General features: G+C 40.1%; 1 protein-coding gene across 7 annotated transcripts in view; it reads right to left on the bottom strand.

Annotated features, from left to right (window-relative positions):
* DNAH8 (dynein axonemal heavy chain 8) overlaps positions 1–19,999 on the bottom strand; it is a 333,661-nt gene that overhangs the window by 127,114 nt on the left and 186,548 nt on the right. For all 7 annotated transcript variants that reach the window (XM_042938633.1, XM_042938632.1, XM_042938634.1 and 4 more), the window contains 6 exons: positions 18,497–18,606; positions 13,971–14,134; positions 13,055–13,247; positions 11,549–11,671; positions 9,877–10,007; positions 5,109–5,262 (listed from right to left, as the gene is read on the bottom strand). In XM_042938633.1, coding sequence (XP_042794567.1) covers positions 5,109–5,262; positions 9,877–10,007; positions 11,549–11,671; positions 13,055–13,247; positions 13,971–14,134; positions 18,497–18,606 — 875 coding nt within the window. The remainder of the gene's footprint in view (positions 1–5,108; positions 5,263–9,876; positions 10,008–11,548; positions 11,672–13,054; positions 13,248–13,970; positions 14,135–18,496; positions 18,607–19,999) is intronic.

Raw genomic sequence — 19,999 nt, 5'->3', positions numbered from 1 at the left:
TCTGCCCCTCCCCCACTCACATTCTCCCTCTCTCTCTCTCAAAAATAAACATTAAAAAAATTTTTTTTAGGAGCGCCTGGGTGGCTCAGTCGGTTGGGCATCCGACTTCAGCTCAGGTCACGATCTCACGGTCCGTGAGTTCTAGCCCCGCGTTGAGCTCTGGGCTGATGGCTCAGAGCCTGGAGCCTGTTTCCGATTCTGTGTCTCCCTCTCTCTCTCTGCCCCTCCCCCGTTCATGCTCTGTCTCTCTCTGTCCCCAAAATAAATAAACGTTAAAAAATTTTTTTTTTTTTAAAGAAGGGTTTAAAGTCTATTCTGTCTGACCTGAACTATACCGACTTTCTTTTCACTTCCATTTGAATAGAATATCTTTTTCCATCCCTTCACTGTCAGTCTGTGTCCTTAACTTCTGAATTGGGTTTCTTGTAAGTAGCATATAAATGGGTCTTTAAAAAAAAAAAAAAAAAAAAACCCATTCAGCCACTCCATGTCTTTAGTTAGATAATTTAGTCCACTTACATTTAAAGTCGTTTTTGATAGATATGTACTTATTGACATTGTGTTAATTGTTTTCTGGCTGCTTTTGTGGTTCCCCTCTGTTCCTTTCTTCTTCTCTTTCTCTCATCCCTTGTGGTTTGATTACTTTCTTCAGTGTTAGGTTCAGATTCCTTGCTCAGTTTCTTTTGAATGTTTACTGTAAGTTTTTACTTTGTTGTTACTGTGAGGTTCATTGTATCATTTCATTATATAATAGTCTATGTTAACTTGATAGAAACTTAAACTTGAACACATTCCAAAATTCTAGTTTTACTACCTCCCCCCATATTTAATGTTTTTGATGTCACCTTTTGTGTCTTTTTATATCCCTTAACTGATTATTATAGTTTTAGCTAATTTTATTACCTTTACCTTTACTACCTTCATAGTAGTTTCGTAAGTGACTAACCCAACCCCTCTACTATGTATTTACCTTTTCCAGTAAGATTTTTATTTTTGTATGCTTCCTGGCTATTCATTAGTGCCATTTCTTTTCATCTTAAAGAAGTCCCTCTCACATTTCTTATGAAGCTTGTTTAGTAGAGATGAGTTTGTTTAGCTTTCACTAACCTGAAAATCTGTTTATCTCTTTTTCAATTCTGAATAGTAACCTTGCTGAACAGAGTATTCATGGTGGGAAATTTTTTTCTTTCCTTTAAGCACCTTAAATACACTGTGCCACTCAGTTCTGGCCTGTAACGTTTCTGCTGGGAACTCAGCTGGTAACTTTATGTATGTATGTATGTAACAATTTGTTTTTTCTCTTGTTACTTTTAAGATTCTCTATATCTTTAACCTTTTATGTTATGTCCTGATGTGAATATCTTTGGGTTCATCTTATTTGGAACTCTTGGCTTCCTGGCCCTGGATGTCTGTTTCCTTCTCCAGGTTAGGGAAGTTTTCAGCCATTATTTCTTCAAATAAATTTTTCCCCCTTTTTCTTTCTCTTCTCCATTGGGCCCCCTATAATTCACATATTATTCCATGTGATGCCCCATATGTCCCTTAAGTTATCTTCATTATTATTTTTTCTTTTTGATGCTCTGTCTGGGTGATTTGCATTGCTTTGTCTTCCAGCTCACTGATCTGTTCTTCTGCTTCTTCCAGTTTGCTGTTGAACCCCTTTAGTGTATTTTTTCAGTTCAGTTATTGTTTTGTGCCAGTTTTGCGCTTTATACCTACCCTGCTTGCACAAGTGAGCAGGCTTGAACAAGGTACCCTCCTTCCACCTTGCTAAGACAGGTAGGGGTGAGTGAGTGATCACGGTACTATCCTGCCACCTTGTTGAAGTTGGAGAGCATGGGTGGTGACTTCTGTTTGGTACTTTCTTATGTCGTCTATATCTTAAAGTTCTCACTGTGTTCATCCATTCTTCTCATGAGGTCAGTGAACATCTTTACGACCATTACTTTGAACACTTTACCAGGTAGGTTACTCATCCTCATATCATTTAAGGTATTTTTCTGAGATACTTTCATTTATAACATACTTCTCTGCTTCTTCATTTTGCTTGGCTCTCTGTGTTTGTTTCTATGAGGCAAAAGAGATATTCCTCCCAGTCTTGAAGCAGTGGCCTTATGTAGGTGTGGACCTTCTCATTCAACTTTGCCCTAGCTCTTGGTTGTCTCACAAAAGTTTCTTATTATCTAAACCACTGATTTATTGTTGATATGTCCTTCTTGAGGGTATACCAAGACCAGTCAGTGTTCCAAGGGGGAGGAATCTCATTTAGCACCTGGTTTCAGGCTGATTAGAAGCTAGGCCCTCAGGCAGCAGCTTTTAAAGGATGCAAATACAGGGGTGCCTGGGTGCCTCAGTCAGTTAAGCGTCCGGCTTCGGCTCAGGTCGTGATCTCGCGGTTTGTGAGTTCGAGCCCCGAGTCGGGCTCTGTGCTGACAGTTCAGAGCCTGGAGCCTGCTTGGGATTCTGTGTCTCCCTCTCTCTCTGCCCCTCCCCCGCTCATGCTCTGTCTCTCTGGCTCTCAAAAATAAATAAACATTAAAAAAAATTAAAAAAAAAAAATAAAGGATGCAAATACAGGCAGTCCTGTAGGGCCACAATCATAATCCCTGCTGGCCTCCAGACCAGGAGGTCTCTCTAGATTGAAAAAATTGGGGCTCCAGACAAACATATAAGCTCCTTTCTGGGAGGTCTCATTGAGCTCTAGCAAGGCCAAGGGGTTGTGCAAGGACGGTGTCTTTTGCTTACATTCCCTGCCAGTGTCTCCTCAGCCTCTAGCTGTGTGGGAAAGCTAAAGCCTGTCCAGCTGATGGAAGCTCCAGGCTAATAGGCCTTTTTCACAGGAAGACCGGGGTGGTGTTTCAGTCTGCTGTCTGTGCAGTGTCCTGGTTGTGGCGGCCTGCCAGGAACTGTCTTTCCAATGTTACGTTCCTGGAGAGCTCAGAAAAGCGAGTCCCCTTGGCCACGGGCATCAGGAAATCAAGGGGCATCCCCACGTGGATCGCCTGTGCTTGTTGGCTTTAACTAGGCAGCTGGAGAGTGTAGAAGAGGCGCACACTTGCTGGCTTCAGAAAGACAGTAGGAAAATGTTTTGACTACATGCTCCCATGGGCTTCAGGACTGCAGTTAGTGAGTGCCTTGTCTGAGTGTGTGCACCAGCTTTAGACTGGGTGGGAGAATATTTCAACCATTTGCACTTGCCAGCCCCATCCAGGGAGTGATGGAGTGACCACTACTGCCCATGCTTGTGGACCTTACCTAGGGAACAGGTGAATGCTGCATTCATTGCTCATCTACTCCAGCCAGAGAGCAGAGGAGTGGCACAACCACCCATGCTCTCCAACTTCAAAAAGGCAGCAGGATAGTATCGTGACCACCCACTCACCCCTACCTGTCTTAACAAGGTGGCAGGAGGGTGCCTTGTCCAAGCCTGCCCACCTGTGCAAGCAGGGTAGGTAGAAAGTGCAAAACTGGCATCTGCCAGCAACTTCATCGCTTGGGAGACTTTTCAACTGTCCCCTGGACACTGTCCAGTGGATACTTTAAGGTTAGCAAATGAACCTCCTTCACATATAATCCAGGCATTGTTTAAACTGCTGGTGTTTTTTGTTTGTTTGTTTGTTTGCTGGGTCTCAGGATGAGACTATCTGGGAGCCCCTTAAAAGGAGAACCTCAGTTTCCTATAGCACTTTGAGTCCCTTGGATGTCAGCCCTCTTGGTTTTCTTGCCTCCTCCTCCTCCTCCTCCTCCTCCTCCTTCTTCTTCTTCCTCTTCTTCTTCTTCTAACCCCATTGGTTTTCTAAGCCATAGGTTTTGGGGGCTTGTCTCTCTGGTGTATAGCCCAGGGGTTGGGGTGCCTGATGTGAGGCACCAGCCCTTCACTGGTCCAGAAGAAGCTCCATATTTGTGAGATCCCTCCCTATTGCATGTTGCCACGCTGAGGGTGATATTTTTGGCAAGACTATGTCTCTGCCCCTCCTACCTGTCTTGATGTGGTCTTTTTATCCTTTGTTGTGCTTGTCTGGTTTTCAGATCTTTTTCAGAGGGAAATAACCCATATGTAGCTGTAGATTTGGTGCCTCCATGGGAGGAAGTGAACTCAGGATCTTCTTATGCCACCATCTTGCAGAAGTCCTCTCTCCAAGGTACTTAAGTAGCTTATGCAGCAGCAAGCATCGATGGACACCATGGCGCGGGGAAGAGTTGACACCATGGGCCTGATTTTGAGAAGAGTGTGCTTGTAGGGCTAGCACTTGGTCAGCATCTGGGACCTTGGGTTTAGAACGTCTCCTCCATTACTAATTGATAAGGTTGTTCTGTGCCTGGACTATTTATACAAACGTTGTGATAGATGGTGAATATGTGCTCTCCTTCTGGGAGTCTGCAATTCTGGCAGTTGTGTCTAGGCAGGGAGTGATGGCCAGACCAGCCCCCAAAAAAACTGCTGAACTCTGAATCTCAAACAGGCTTCCCAGAACAGAAACACAGTGCATGTGTTACCCATCTCACTGCTGGAGGTGAAGCACACTCTGTAGGGCCCGTTTGGTGAGAAATTAGGAAAGCTGCACATGGATTTCTCCAGACTCCGCATGATGTGTCTTTTTCTTTATTGATCTGGCCACGAATCCTTGCTGTGTTGCTGTAATAAATCTTAGACAAGAGTACAACTATATGCTGAGTCCCATGAGCCCTTCTAAGGAAGCACCAACCATGTGAGTGATCATGGAAGTGCTGATAAAGGTGGTGTCAGAAAAGGTGACACAAACATCTACTGAGAGCTGGCAGAATATTTTCATCTCTTTTATACTCCTGACTATTAGATACTTCGGTCCTTCTAAAATAAATTACAGGACCAAACTGAAGACTGATGAAATAGATACACAATCATATTTAAAATGGAACAAAGCACACACACACACAAAATCTGGACGTGGGCAGCATTAATTCCAAAGGAAGTTTTTAAAAAATCTACCAAATCTTGTACATTAATCATTTCTAAAATGAAAAATGTATGTTAAATGGCCTCACCTCTGAAGGGTTGCTACTTTTTCTATTCAAATATAATTTACATCTTTTAAATAAGAGCTTTCCTTTCTACTTTTGAGACCTACCTCCCCTGAAGATAGCAGGTTGTTAAGATATTCTAGAAATGCCTCATCTTTTATTTCATTGTCAGTAAAGATGAAGGTGATACCTTTTCCTTCAGCACCAGCAACTTTGTACAGACCTTTTAAGTCCTCTGTCAGATTATTCACATTATAAGACCTAAAAAGGGCGGTAGAATAATTAAAATAAAAAATATAGGTACAGTCATAATTTATTTCAAAACACAGTATAACCCATGGTAATTAGAGCATAATCTGTACCTGTTCCAAGAGATATTAAGTAATAATGTCTGCTAAAAAAACCCACAGAGATTAGAGTGAAATGGCTATATGTTACCATTCAAAACAAATATGTCTTATTTAACTTGAGAAGTGAGAAATGGGAATTCACCAGAAGTGACTCATGAAGAGCAACTGGAAATTCAGAAATGGATTTTTATTCTCTGCAAGGTGACGGTCTTCCACATCAGATTTTGGCCAAGTGAATATACGTATAATATCTGAAACTAAGCTGAAACTTGGATGAGTTGGATTGGGAAGAAAGTCAAGATAAATTATAAATAAAATTAGTGATAAATTATATATAGTGATAATTTGCACATCACATTAAGAGGCTAAAGGCACAGACAGCCTATAGAAGAAGATGCCTTATGCGATGCAGTATAAATAATAGAAATGGTATAATTATGTAGTTACAGATTATGACAAGGAGAGCCTGGTCTTTGCTTTTCTGTTTACTCTGTTTCCTATGACATGTATATGCTACTGGAGGTGACATGATGTGCAGAAATAAAGCAGACATTTTCTGAAGTGTTGTGTATAAATCCTCATGAGTAAATTGATGACACAGACATTTTCACTCGAAGGAAGTATACAGTGCAAGTAATAGGGAGTTCAAGTAAGCCAGAAAGACCACGGGCAGTGGAATCAGAAGGACCAGGGTTCAAATCCCCATTCTGCATCTTTAGAAATGTTCCTTCACATTTTTCAGCTTCTGTTTCCTCCTCTGCAAAATGAAGATGATACCTGTTTGCAAAGGCTGCTGTGAGCATTAGAGATGATTCAGCTAAGTGCACTTGAGTGAAAAAATAACCAGCAGAACCAGCTACCCCCTGTTCTGGGTGGCACTACAGGAAAATGTCTTGTAGACTTTGACAAAAGGAACCCCATCGAAAAGAGAACGTACATCCCTTTCAAAATAATTCCCAGGGGGGACATTCATTAAAAGGAGTCATTAGGGGGGCGCCTGGGTGGCGCAGTCGGTTAAGCGTCCGACTTCAGCCAGGTCACGATCTCGCGGTCCGTGAGTTCGAGCCCCGCGTCAGGCTCTGGGCTGATGGCTCGGAGCCTGGAGCCTGTTTCCGATTCTGTGTCTCCCTCTCTCTCTGACCCTCCCCCGTTCATGCTCTGTCTCTCTCTGTCCCAAAATAAATAAAAAACGTTGAAAAAAAAAAAAAAAAAAAAAATTTAAAAAAAAAAAATAAAATAAAAAAAAAAAAATAAAAGGAGTCATTAGGGCAGAGCAATATTGCTTCCTGGTGTTGCCAGACGGAGGTGGTGGTCCAGAGCACGAGCCCTGGATTGGTTGATTGACCTATGAAAGGCACACATTACTGGGCCAGCCATTTGCTGTCTCTGAGAACCGGCTCGCCCTGGGAGGGGCAGTCAGCAAGACTCCAGTGCCAGAACGTCAAGAAGACAGAAAACAGGCAAACTGCAGTTAGCGCTCTGGGAAACTGGGAGGACTGCATGTCCCATGCAGGAAAGCACCTGCTACTCAGACCCAGCCACCCGGGAACATCGGCACAGTGGTGCCAGAGCTTCCAACTGTTTCAACAGTCAGAAATCCATCTTCTGTGTGAAATCTCCCTAATTTCTTGAGGTTGACAAGTGATTTAATACAAGTTAATCTCTAGATATTTGATGTTTTGTTCTTTTAAGTGCTCTTGTAGTTTGTACCTTGTTAAATGTTTTACCTCTTTGGCAGCAGGGGGGTATGCGTGTGTAAACTGTGAACCTAAAATGTATAAGGAAATACAAAAGGCCAAATATTCAAGACAACCTTGAGGAAGAATAGCAGGGTTGTTCAAGATGTATTAAAACTACACTAATTAAAACAGTAAAATTATTTACCCAAGGGATATAGGAGTGCTGATGCGTAGGGGCACTGTACCCCAATGTTTATAGCAGCACTTTCAACAACAGCCAAATTATGGAAAGAGTCTAAATGTACATCAACTGATGAATGGATAAAGAAGATGTGGTTTATACATACAATGGAATACTACTTGGCAATGAGAAAGAATGAAATCTGGCCATTTGTAGCAACGTGGATGGAACTGGAGAGTGTTATGCTAAGTGGAATAAGTCAGGCAGAGAAAGACAGATACCATATGTTTTCACTCATAAGTGGATCTTGAGAAACTTAACAGAAGACCAGCGGGGAGGGGAAGGGGGGAAAAAAGTTACAGAGAGGGAAGGAGGCAAACTATAAGAGACTCTTAAATACTGAGAACAAACTGAGGGTTGATGGGGGGTGGGAGGGTAGGGAGGGTGGGTGATGGGTATTGAGGAGGGCACCTGTTGGGATGAGCACTGCGTGTTGTATGGAAACCAATTTGACAATAAATTATATTATATTATAAATAAATAAATAAATAAATAAATAAATATTTGGTAGAATTAAAAAAAACAGTAATAGTGCAAAAATAGATAAATCAGTGGAATAGACTATAGTCACAGACACAATCAGTTGATTAATGGGAAAGAAATGACACTGTAATGTATTAGGAAAAACATGACCTTTTCAATAATGGAGTTGAAATGATTGGATATCTATATTGAAAAATATAATCTTGGGTGCCTGGGTGACTCAGTCAGTTAAGCGTCCAACTTTGGCTCAGGTCATGATCTCACCATTCGTGGGTTTGAGCCCCGTGTCAGGCTCTGTGCCTGGAACCTGGTTTGGATTCTGTGTCTCCCTCTCTCTGTGTCTCTCCCTCTCTATGTGTCCCTCCCCCACTTGTGCTCTCTCTCTCAAAAATAAATAAACATCAAAAAAATTTTTTTACATAAAAATATAATCTTAACTCCTACCTCAGACTTTAAAAGAAAATAAACTCTAGGGGCACCTGGATGACTCAGTCGGTTAAGTGTCCTCCTCTTGGTTTTGGCTCAGGTCATGATCTCACATGGGATGGAGCCCTGAATTAGGCTCTTCACTGACAGTGTTGAGCCTGCTTGGGATTCTCTGTCTTCCTCTCTCTCTCTGCCCCCACCTCCCTCTATCTCTCTCCCTCTCTCAAAAAAGAAATAAACAAACATAAAAAAAAAGAGAGAAGAAATTCTAGATGGGTTATGGTTCTAAATGTTAAAGGAGTATATTTTATTCATAAATGTGAAGGAAATCACAGAATATCTTCACAGGTAAACCAATACATTTTTAACAGAATACAAAGATCACTAAAATAAAGGGACACAATTGACACCTGAAGTTTCACTAAAATTAAGATCCACTGGGAGTGAAAAGGCAAGCCAAAGACTCAGAGAAGATATTTATAATGCACACTCTGACAATGGAACTGTATCCAAAACCTGTAAAGAACTCCTAAAAAATCAGTAAAAGAAAGAATCACACCCTAATTGAAAAAAAAAAAAAAAAAAGCAAAGGACATACACAGACATTTCACAAAAGAGGCTGTCCAGGCCCAAAGGGGCTGTCTTATGGCCCATAAGAGGTGAAAATGTGCTCAACGGTATTAACCACGGGATACGCGTGACATACGGTGACACGGTGTCACCACGGTGATATACCACCACACATCCACAGGAATCACTAAAATGAAAAAAGGCTCACAGTCCAAAGGTGGGCCGGGATGCGGAGCAACTGAAACTCTCATGAACCATTGGTAGAAGCGTAAACTGGCAGAACCACTGTGGAAAAACTATTCCTCAGACCTACTACAGCAGAATGTATGCGTACTCCATCCATAATCAGCAATTCTATCTCTGGGGGCATACTCAGACATGTACAAGAATATTCATTACAGCTCCACTTGCCAAAAAATCCCGGGTAAACAAATTGTGGTAGTATGTAAGCAAATGGGAGATTATACAGCAATAAGAATGAACAAACTATTGGTACATGTAGCATCATGGATGAATCTCACAAACATAATACCAGCAACAAGAAAAGAGTAGATCCCGTAGCATTTGATTGATATAAAGTTCAAGAATAGGTTAAACTAGGGGTGTCTGGGTGGCTCAGTCGGTTAAGCGACCAACTTCAGCTCACGTCATGATGTTACAGTTCGTGGGTTCGAGCCCCGTGTCGGGCTCTGTGCTGACAGCTCAGAGCTTGGAGCCTGCTTCGGATTCTGTGTCTCCCTCTCTCTTTGACCCTCCCCCTCTCACCCTCTGTCTCTCTCTCAAAAATAGATAAACATTAAAAAAAAGAGGGGAAAAAAAGAATAGGTAAAACTAATCAGTGGGGTTAGAAGTCAGAATATGGTTAACCTTGGGAGGGTAATGACTGGGACAGGATGTGGGGGGTACTTATGGGGTGCTAATGTTTTATTTCTTCATCTCTAGGCTAACGACACAGGTGAATTTACTTTGTGACACCCGTGGTTTGTGTACATCTCCTTAAATACATTGCACTCAAATAAAAAGTTAACTTCAAAAAATGCACCAAATTGTTGTGTCTTAAAAAGACATTTTGCTTCAGAGAAATTAATGATAGAAAAACATATTGCTGTGTTTTATTTCATCTTACCTGGTTAATGTAATCTGGAATATTTGATATCCAGCGATAAAAGAGGCCAGTCTAGAAAGACTTTGTTTTCCTGAACCGCCAACACCCACCAGCAATGCATTTCCACATGATGTTCGAATTATTCGTGAGATCTGTTTTGAAATAAAATAGTATTTCTTTAAAAATAGAATTTAGCTGTTTACATTTGCTTGCACTCTACAGGAGTCCAAACTTTGGCCATATGCTTGTAGACAACATTAGACTTTTTCCTTTAATGAGATATGTCAGAGTTTTTTAAATTAATGTCTCATATTGATTTATTCAACTCAAATTCTTTCCTTGGACATCATGAAAGAGAGAACAAATTGGCTTTCCTATCTCCTATTTCAAAGCTATTTTCTGTGTGTGTGTAATTTTATTACTTTCAGGCTCAATGCATGATGGAGTTGCTCTTCCCAATCCACAGAAAGAAGTTTAGAATTGTCTGCTTATTATTCAGTCTAACACACTGACCTATATAGACACCTCACTCCACAATGAATATCACCTCTATTGTATCTCTGCCAATGAAAAAAAAAATTTAAGTACCAAAATTCTACTTACAAGGGGGAGGGGGGCAGAAAGGCATTTGTAGAAAAAGACTGAGAGATGGCCTTTAGTCTTGTGTTGCTTTTCTATGGCTGATTTCCTCAATAAGAATAAGGCTGGAATTGTTCAAATCTTATGTAGGCCAATTGAAGACATTGCTAAAAAGCTGTCTTTTACATTAATATTACTGATTAAGATGAAAGTCTAGATGGATCACTAAATTCATTATCACCACTAAAGACCTTTTTTTTTTTTAAATGCAAGTTTTACAGATGGCAGACAGTAACAACACTTTGGTATGTATTAATTTTATCATTATATTTTTTAACATGTTAATCACGTAGGCGGTTGTGCACCATAATAGGGTCCCAGGTCCCCAAGACCTTGCCAGAGAGTGCTCAATAACTACTTGTTGAGTGAATGAATGTGAAACAGCCCTAGGACATCTGGAAATTCACCAACTTTGCAAAAGACAAACATATAATAAATACAGAGTAAGCTGCCTCGTCTTTATCAAAACTCCCTCCTCTGTTCTGACTTCCTGGGGAAACCCCTTTTCAATTTATAAATTATACAAACAAACAGCTCCTTTCTGTAGCCTTTCAGACTTGAATCAAAGCATGTTCCTTTGGGTGTTGCCTCTAATTGGTTTCTGTTTTTACACCACTCCTGTGTACCTGCCTCACCCCTTCCCCATCAGTTTGCCAATAATCTGTAAGCCGATCATAAAACTGATTTTTAAAAGCAGCAACTTTTCCTCCATGGGGAACAGGATTCTCATTATATCAAAATAAAATTTGGGGAAGGACGATTTATTCACAGAGTTCTGCAACTTACTTTCTTTCTAGAAAGAAAACTCAAGGTGTCAAAAGCCCTGAACACAAAACCTGTCAATTTGCCCAACATTTGCTGCCGTGTAAGTGGACTCGGCTAAGGGGTTTGTGATTAAGCCTTTGTTTTCTGAGACAGTGCTCGGACTCAACCTAACGACGCTCTTCTATATACTACCTGATAGTACACATTTCTTCTTTCAAAACATGTATCGTGAAATTTACTAAGCTTTTACATGATCTATTTATGTCAGCAAATACTCAATAGTTAGAACCTTAATAAGATGAGTCATTGCATCTTTAAAAAACACTAGATCAAGAGATGTTCCTCTAATGATTTCATTGAACTGTCTCTGGTAGAACTGGAGTTTTTCAGACAGGAAGTCAAAGGATGGTACCTGTGGGTAGGGAGAGAGAGAAAAACAATACTTAAGAGCCAAAATCCATGAAAGCAGAACTTGTAAAGGCACTCGAAAGTAATTCTAATTTTTTTTTAAAAATCTAATGGATTTCCAAAAATCTGTCATGGATTCTGTTGACTTTTGGTTAATTCTATTTTCAGAAGCCCAAAACCTCGCTGCATTAACTGGTTTCCAATATGGAATCATTCCTTGACCTTTCCCTTCAAAAACCCCAGCACCAACTCCTATCCCTGGGGATTATGATTGGAATATAACAAATATTTCTCTGTTTATATTTGCTTTTTAATATTGTTTATGGATTTTTAAAAATACACAGAAGTTTTACATTGTTGATGTGGTCAAATGGTTTTGAATATTCATGTACTTGTTTCGTAAATTTTTCTCCCCCATTTAACTCTTTGAATTAACTCTTCAGAATTACTTTGTTTATGACCCTGCTTAAAAAATCTTTTTGGAGTCCCGTTTCAAATTTCATGAAACCTATATATTAATTCAGGGAGAATGATGTTCTAATTTAATCAAGTCAAGTTTTATCATGTTTAGTCCTAGATGTTTTACATATTTGTTGCTGTTGAATGAAGTACTTTGATGTTATGTTTTCTATCTTGTGATTGTTGGCAAGAATTAGCTAACTTTTTCTATAAAGGGCAGAATTAGGCTTTGTGGCCTATATGGTTTGTCACAACGATTTGTCCCCACCCTCGTGGTGTAAAAGTGGTCCTCGGCAATAATAGTAAGCAAATCGGCATGGCTGTGTTCCAGTACAACTTCAGGGATGAACACTGAATTCAAATTCCAAATCATTTTCACGTGTCACACAATATCATTCTTCTTTTGATTCTCTTCCCACCCATTTAAACATGTAAAAACCCTTCTGAGCTCACAAATCTAACAAAAAATAGGCAGTGGACTGAATTTAGCCCATCAACTGTAACTTGGCAGCCTCTGGCATAGAGGATAGTTGTTGAGTTTGATATTTATATTAGACTTGGTCATCTTACTCAATTGTTAGTGGTTAAAACAGATTTCAAGTTCTTTTACATTATATTAAGAGATAATCCTATCATCTGCAAACAATATTTTTGTGTTTTCCTGATAGGTAATTTGTTTCATTGTCTAGAACTTTCATAATATTAAATAATCGTGATAATAGTAGGCATCCTTGTCTTATACCTGACTTTAATGGATTGCTGCTAAATTTCACTGAAAGAAATATTTTACTTGGTGTATGATGACATGAATCACAACATATAACTAATGAAGAAGTTACAACAACTCCATGGTGGGACTCTGGGGTAGGGAGAAATATCTAGTTGGGTGAGTGGTCAAAAAACTCTTTTAAAAGGCAAAAATAAATACCAATTCATAAACTTTGGGTACTTCAAACACAGTGTCTTCAGGTTCGTCACCAGTTGGTTCAGGCATCTCCCGGAGAAAATCTACAAAGTATGGTTCGGGAAGGATAGAAGATGCCACATCTGGGCTAATATTTTCCTCAATGGCGTGAACAAGATGGATATTAAACCACTGCTCATCTTCAGAAGTTATAAATCTGAAACAAAAATGCAGGAGGAAAAATGCAAAATATAAAGGCATCTTTCCTAATTGAACATGTCCAACTTCCCTCCACCTCCTCTAAGGCCTTATCCTGCACCTCCATCACAGACAGGAAGACATAACTCCATTCAAGAGAGTTATAACATTGACTATTACTTACAGAAAATACTGGCAAAGAATCTCTCCTTGATCAATCTCAGGCTCCTCTGAACCCTCTTTCCAATTAGAACTTGACTTTTGGGTTTCCATGCCCTTCTCTGCATCACCCAATTTTACCAAGAATTCTGTCAAGTGGCTTTAGTTCCAGAATCCTCCATTCCCCATGCTTTGTAAGACCAGCATTACCATCCATGTTTTATAGAGGAGGAAGCTGAGGTTCAGAACAATGACCCGGCTTATGTCCCAGATTTCACCAAGTAAAACCTACATGGAGTTCAAACGTTTTAGAAAATATACACTACTAAAATTTGCCTCTGAATGTTGCCAAGTCTATGATGATGTGGTGATTTGAAAAGATACCCTGTGGAAATAATACTGGAGCAAACTGGCAGAGCATTTTTCAAGGGGACCAGCAGGTGGGAAATGACATCAATGCTTCACAAGCCCCAGAGCAAATGAAGACAATACTCTTAATTATTTGAGTAGGTAATGCAGGAATTAGGCTCACAGTGTCAACTTCTTATATAGTACATTTAAATTCAAGTGCTGTAATATACACCTGTCTGCAATTACTCTGTTGCACTCGTGTTTGAAAAGTGATAGGAGAACAGATATCGAATCACACTCCTCGGATTTTATGGTTAACATTCCTTGCCAAATTCTGGAAAGATCTCGAAGATTGAAAATGTAGTGAAATTTAGAAGGAGTTGGTAGCATCTTCACCTAGAGGTGGACAAAAACATAATGCTCTCAGTTTTGTTTTCAGATAAAACCAAAAGCAGAACTGCTTTCAGAACTACTTCATTTCACAAATTTTATTTTAAATCAAATAGGCTGAATAAATAAACCAAGAGTAAGTTCATATTTTTGTCACAGCACTGATGAGAAAAACACATCATAAATAAACCTGCATAGGATTTCAAAGACCATAAGTCCTTGAATAGGATCGATTCAAGAATAACACTCTAGGGGCGCCTGGGTGGCGCAGTCGGTTAAGCGTCCGACTTCAGCCAGGTCACGATCTCGCGGTCCGTGATTTCGAGCCCCGTGTCAGGCTCTGGGCTGATGGCTCGGAGCCTGGAGCCTGTTTCTGATTCTGTGTCTCCCTCTCTCTCTGCCCCTCCCCCGTTCATGCTCTGTCTCTCTCTGTCCCAAAAAAAAAAATAAAAAATAAAAAATAAAACAAATAAAAAAAAAAAAATAAATAAAAAACGATCGAACAGAGGAAAATGACACCTTATTAAAAAAAAAAAAAAAAAAAAAAAGAATAACACTCTAGATGACAATTCCAATGCCTGTTCTATCACCACGAGGTGGCTTTGAACAAGTCACTTTCCCCTGAATTCTCACCAACTATTTGAGTTGTGGGAATAATCATTACTAATCATTGTTAACCATATTAATGTGTATATGGAAGTATGCCATAAAAAAAAAGAACTGAATGTGAGTTGGTTGCCATTGCAGTTAAGAACAAGGAATGTTCACTTCTAAAGTCAATAAGGACTATTTTCACAGGTTCCATTAAGGTCTTTAGTATATTTGGATTCTCCCAATATATTTGAATATCATAATCTAGATTTCACTGTGGAGATCTAAACTCAATCAACATGACTTCAAATATCTATTTTTCTATAATAAGTTGACAGGCAAGTCCGACATGTAGCTATAATGATGAGGTAGCTTTTCTGGGTTGTGTTTGTGTCTTTGTTTGAACACTAATTCACTTATTATTTCTACCAAGTTCAGAATCCAAACAGGCAAAGCTATAACAGTGATACATTCTTGTACGGAGAGATACCTGTTAAAGGATAAACTTGAGGTGTACTAGGTGTGGGAAGCACTGCTAGCCATGGGTAAAGATTGTAATTGACACCATTAGCATCATTTTTGAACGTGAAAACAACAATACTGGTGATACGAAGTAAACTCTCTGCATGATTAGTTCAGGATAGCATATGCTTTCTCTAGGACCTATTCATGGTATACGCCTTTTCCACATTGAAAAAGTACCCCAGTGAGCTCATAGCATTATTTTTACAGGCTAATTCACAGTGTACGTTAAGACAGCAGGTAGCCAGGGAAGACAGAATGAAGACAAGTGTTATTTTATCAATTATCCTTCAATTTCCCTCTTTGCTCAGTTCCATTTGCAGCTAAAATGTTCATTCTATTCACCAACATGTAAAATTATATTATAAATATGCAGAAATAAAGGCTGTGTGAACATTGCTTATAAAAGACTGCCACTTTGCTGTAAAAGACTACCACTGTGATGACAGCTATTGGCAACTCAAGCAATCATTAAAGAGAATCAAATAAATTCCTTTTTTCCCCTCTCCTTCTCACACATTAACCTTCTTCATTCCTTTCAATTTTTGTCAACTTCTTTCTTTTCTCACCTGGGCTTCTGCTTTAAAGCTGTGTAGAGTAATGTAAAGGTGAAGTGGTATACAACAACTAAAAATGCCTTGTGAAGATGGGAGGTTTGAGGAAAAGATACAAAAAAGGGGGTGCTGCTTCTATGGGAATGGGGAGGGGAGGAAGATTCATTCATTATTCAATGGCTATTTACCTCCGGCTGCCTGTAAGAAGACACCAGAGTGACTTAGAAAATACTATAGTAAGTAGCAGCTCAATCCGCTGCCATCAGGGAGCTTCCATTCTAGTGGGGGGAGCCTAGCAATAAATAAGAAACAAATATATTGGTAAACAAATAAGCTGACAAATAATAATGACATAAGTCATGGTCAGAAAAAATAAAGTAGGGTCAGGAGACAGATAATGCCTGTGATAGCCCCTCTGAAGGTAAGAATGGTGAGAATGAGTAGTATATGATGGCCCAAAGGACCAAAAAATGTGGGGTGTTCAAGGAACAGTGCAGTGGAGGGCAGTGCAGCTGGAAAGAGAGGCAAGCAGGGGCGGCTCTGGTGCAGTTTCACAGGCCAGAGCAAGGCATCGGGTTTCACTGTAAGTGTACCTGGGAGTCTACTGGTGGTTTTAAGAGGGAGTAAGGATCTCTGATTTACTTCTTTGAAAAGCATTTTAGAACTGTGTAAAGAACAGACTCTAGGAGGGCAAGGAGAACGCAAGTCACTGTATGGTCCAGAGGGCAGGTGCTGGAAGCATCTATCAGGGTAGTTGCTTCGAGAGAGAGCTCAGCTTTGGGATATATTTTGAAAGCACAGTTGCTGAGACTTGCTGATGGATTGCAGGTAGGGGGTTGACGGAGACAAATCAAGCACAGCACCAGTGTTTTAACCTGAGGAGCAGGATAATTGGTGTTGCTATTAACTAAGAGGCAAAGGTCTGAGGGAAGGTCATATTGAAGGACACTTGAGGGTTCTGTTTGGACACATTAACTTCAAGATGGTTATTGGACATCTAAACAGTGATGTCTACTAAGCAGTTAGAAATAAGCATACAGCCAAGCAGAGAGGCCTGGAATGGAAGCTGATTTTGACATTATCAGCACAGAGATGGTGTTTAAGGCCCTGAAGCTGGAGAGACCATCTGGGTAAAGCATGGAGATAGGGAAGAGGTCCTAGCATCGAGATCAGGTGCACTCCAGCATCTAGAGGAAGGGAAGAAGAGGGGGGACTTTTAAAAAGATAGCCTGTCAGACAGGAAGAAAACCAAGAACATGAGGTCTTCAGAAACCAAGTGAAGAAAGTGTCAAGAGGGATAATTTATGTCAAATGCTGCCAAGTAAGAGGAAGAAATCAACCTTTAGATTTGGCAAGATTGAGGTCTTTGGTGACTTTGCCGAGAGCAGTGAACAAAAGCCTGTGCAAAATAGGTTAAGGAGGTAAAGAAAGATGAAGAAATAGAAGCAGTAAACATTTATACAACAAAAAAAGCTTTGATGGAAAGACACCCAGTAGGCCAAAGCTTTTCAGAAAATATATATACATATATAAGCACATGACATTGAACAACAGCCCCACTGGAAAAACAGATGGATCGTACCACAAAAAATTATTTCAGACGCTCAACCCTTGCCATTCATTTTGGAGTTATTTTAAGAGAGACAGAACAGCATGTACAAAGACCGTATGTTGGCAAAGGGCAGCCCCCATGCAAGGAACCGGTCACCATAGGGGGCTGCGTGGATGGAGAATTTCATAAGAAACACCCAATTCCTCTCCTGATAATTCTTTTTTTTTTTAATGTTTATTTCTTTTGGAGAGAGAGAGAGGCAGAGAGAGAAGAAAACAGAAGATCCAAAGCAGGCTCCGTGATGACAGCAGCAAGCCCGATGTGGGGCTCGAACTCATAAACTACAAGATCCTGACCTGAGGATCTCTGACCTGACCTAAGTCAGACGCTCAACCAGCTGAGCCACCCAGGCACCCCTGCTAATTTTGTATCTAGAAATTCCCTCATCCACCCAGGAATCTGAGAGGCTGGCACCCTCCAGAAGTCTCCAGGACAGAAGCTTCCTCCCAGATGTGTGTAATTGGCCTAATGAATGTTTTTGGCATATACCTCCACCTTGTTTTTACCTCAGACCTACACTTAATTGTTTTCTCACGAGTCTGCTTTAAGCCATCTTGGTGACAGCTATATGTTTCCTGAGCTTTACTTAGGGCACTGGCCCTGTGTCTGAAAATCTAGTCTATTTTGTTAAGTACACTTCCATCCATTTACTAATTCCCACTCCATCTCAAGACTCACACAAGTTAGATTTTAAGTCTCAGATAGCTAAGAACATCTGGAAATCCATGTATTCAGTCAGTCAGGAAATAGGCGAGTGTCTGAGATAAATATCAGAGTAACAAGCAGAAAAGCAGTGTCCTCGTTTTAGCAAAATTCTACTTTATCTTGGATGTCATGTGTGGTTTATAGTAATGTCTCATACATATGGAAAGCATCATCCAGTCAGAATATTTGCTCCCTGGAAGGAAAAGGTGTCATAAATCTATTTGAGCACCTAATTTGTCTTTTCAAAAAAAGAGAGAGAGAGAGAGAGAGAGAGAGAGAAAACCCACTACTCCGTGATGTGATGATAAGTTCATGGGCCACAAGGTGAGAACAGGCCAAATAATAGTAGATTTTTTGTTATTACAGACAATGACCCTTCTGTACCTTAGTCCACTGCCACAGCACTCTGCCTGCTGAAACTAAATTTCCAATCATTTCACATATTTCAGGTTTGAACTTTCTGCAAGGATCAAAGTACCCACAGCCAATAAGTCCTGGAAAATAAAACAAGATTGAAGGTACAAGCTTACTAAAAGATAAAAGGTGCATGTTTATCCCAGGGAATAAATCGTTACAAGACCAACTAAGCTGGGTGACGTTAAGCATTTCTCTTTCCATGTTTAGTTTTCAGTATTAATCATATCAGAGATATCATTCATCATTAATCAAAACAGTTTAACAAATAAGCAAACACTCACATACGGATGACTAGACTGAGAAACACAACCTTGCCGGATGCAGTAGAAGCCTCTGTTTGTCCGTCGCTGTCCACAACCCCTTCCTTCCTCCAGAGGCAGCCACTACTCTGACCTAACGAGATACCGCGATTTGCTTTTCTTTATAGGGTGGCCCACTTATGGGTTTGACCTTTAACATTTTCTCTAACTTCAACTTTTGAAATTTAATTTGATGGAATCGTATCATATATTCCTTGGTGACTTGCTTCTTTTGCTCAACCCATTTCTGGGCTTCGGCCATGTTGAAGCACGTAGCTGTGTTTGTTCATATTCACTGCTGCATAATGGCATTAAGCTGTGTGCCTAGACCACTATGTATGGATCCGCTTTTACTGTCAATAAATATTTGATTGTTTCAAGGTTTCTGCTATCATGAACATTGTTCTATAAACATTCTTGTAGAACATGTGTGTCATTGATTTGTGGCACAAATCAAGTAACGATGGGTTAAGGGTTTAAATATGGAAGGCAAAACTGTAATGTTGGGAAGAAAACACAGACAATAACTACATGACTGCTGGATAGGAAAGGACTTCTTAAATGAAACTCAGAAAGTGAAAATCATAAAGGAAACAAATGATAAACTGGCATATGCCTGGAAATGGAACTGCTGTGGGTGTCCACACATTCTGCTTTACCAGTAATGAGGTCCAGTTATTACCCACAGGGCCTGTCACAATTTATACACCCACCAGTAGGGGGTGAGTGTCTCAGTCCTGCACATTCTCCCCAATGCCTGATTTTGTCAGAATTTTTCATTTTTGCAAATCAAGTGGGTATAAAATGTTATTTCCTTGGTGATCTACCTATCTATCTATCTATCTATCTAGAGCATGCGTGCATGAGCATGGGACAAGCAGAGAGGGAGGGAGGAAGAGAATCCCAAGCAAGTATCACCTTGTCAACACGGAGCGCAATACACTGCTTGGTCCCACAAATCGTGACATCATGACTTGAGCCAAAATCGAGTCTGATGCTTAACCAACTGAGCCACCAAGGCGCCCCTCCTTGGTGTTTTAAATTTGCATCTTTGCATCTTTGCCCACTTTGGGGCTTGTCTTTTCACTCTTCAATATTGCTTTTTAAATGAACAAAAGTTCTTAATTTTAATCTAGTCAAACTTGTCATCTCCTTTTATGGCTTCTGCTTT

The sequence above is a fragment of the Panthera leo genome, chromosome B2 (genome assembly GCF_018350215.1).
Source record: "Panthera leo isolate Ple1 chromosome B2, P.leo_Ple1_pat1.1, whole genome shotgun sequence".
In the NCBI taxonomy this organism is placed as follows: Eukaryota; Metazoa; Chordata; class Mammalia; order Carnivora; family Felidae; genus Panthera; species Panthera leo.
This window is presented reverse-complemented; position numbering and strand designations above follow the sequence as displayed.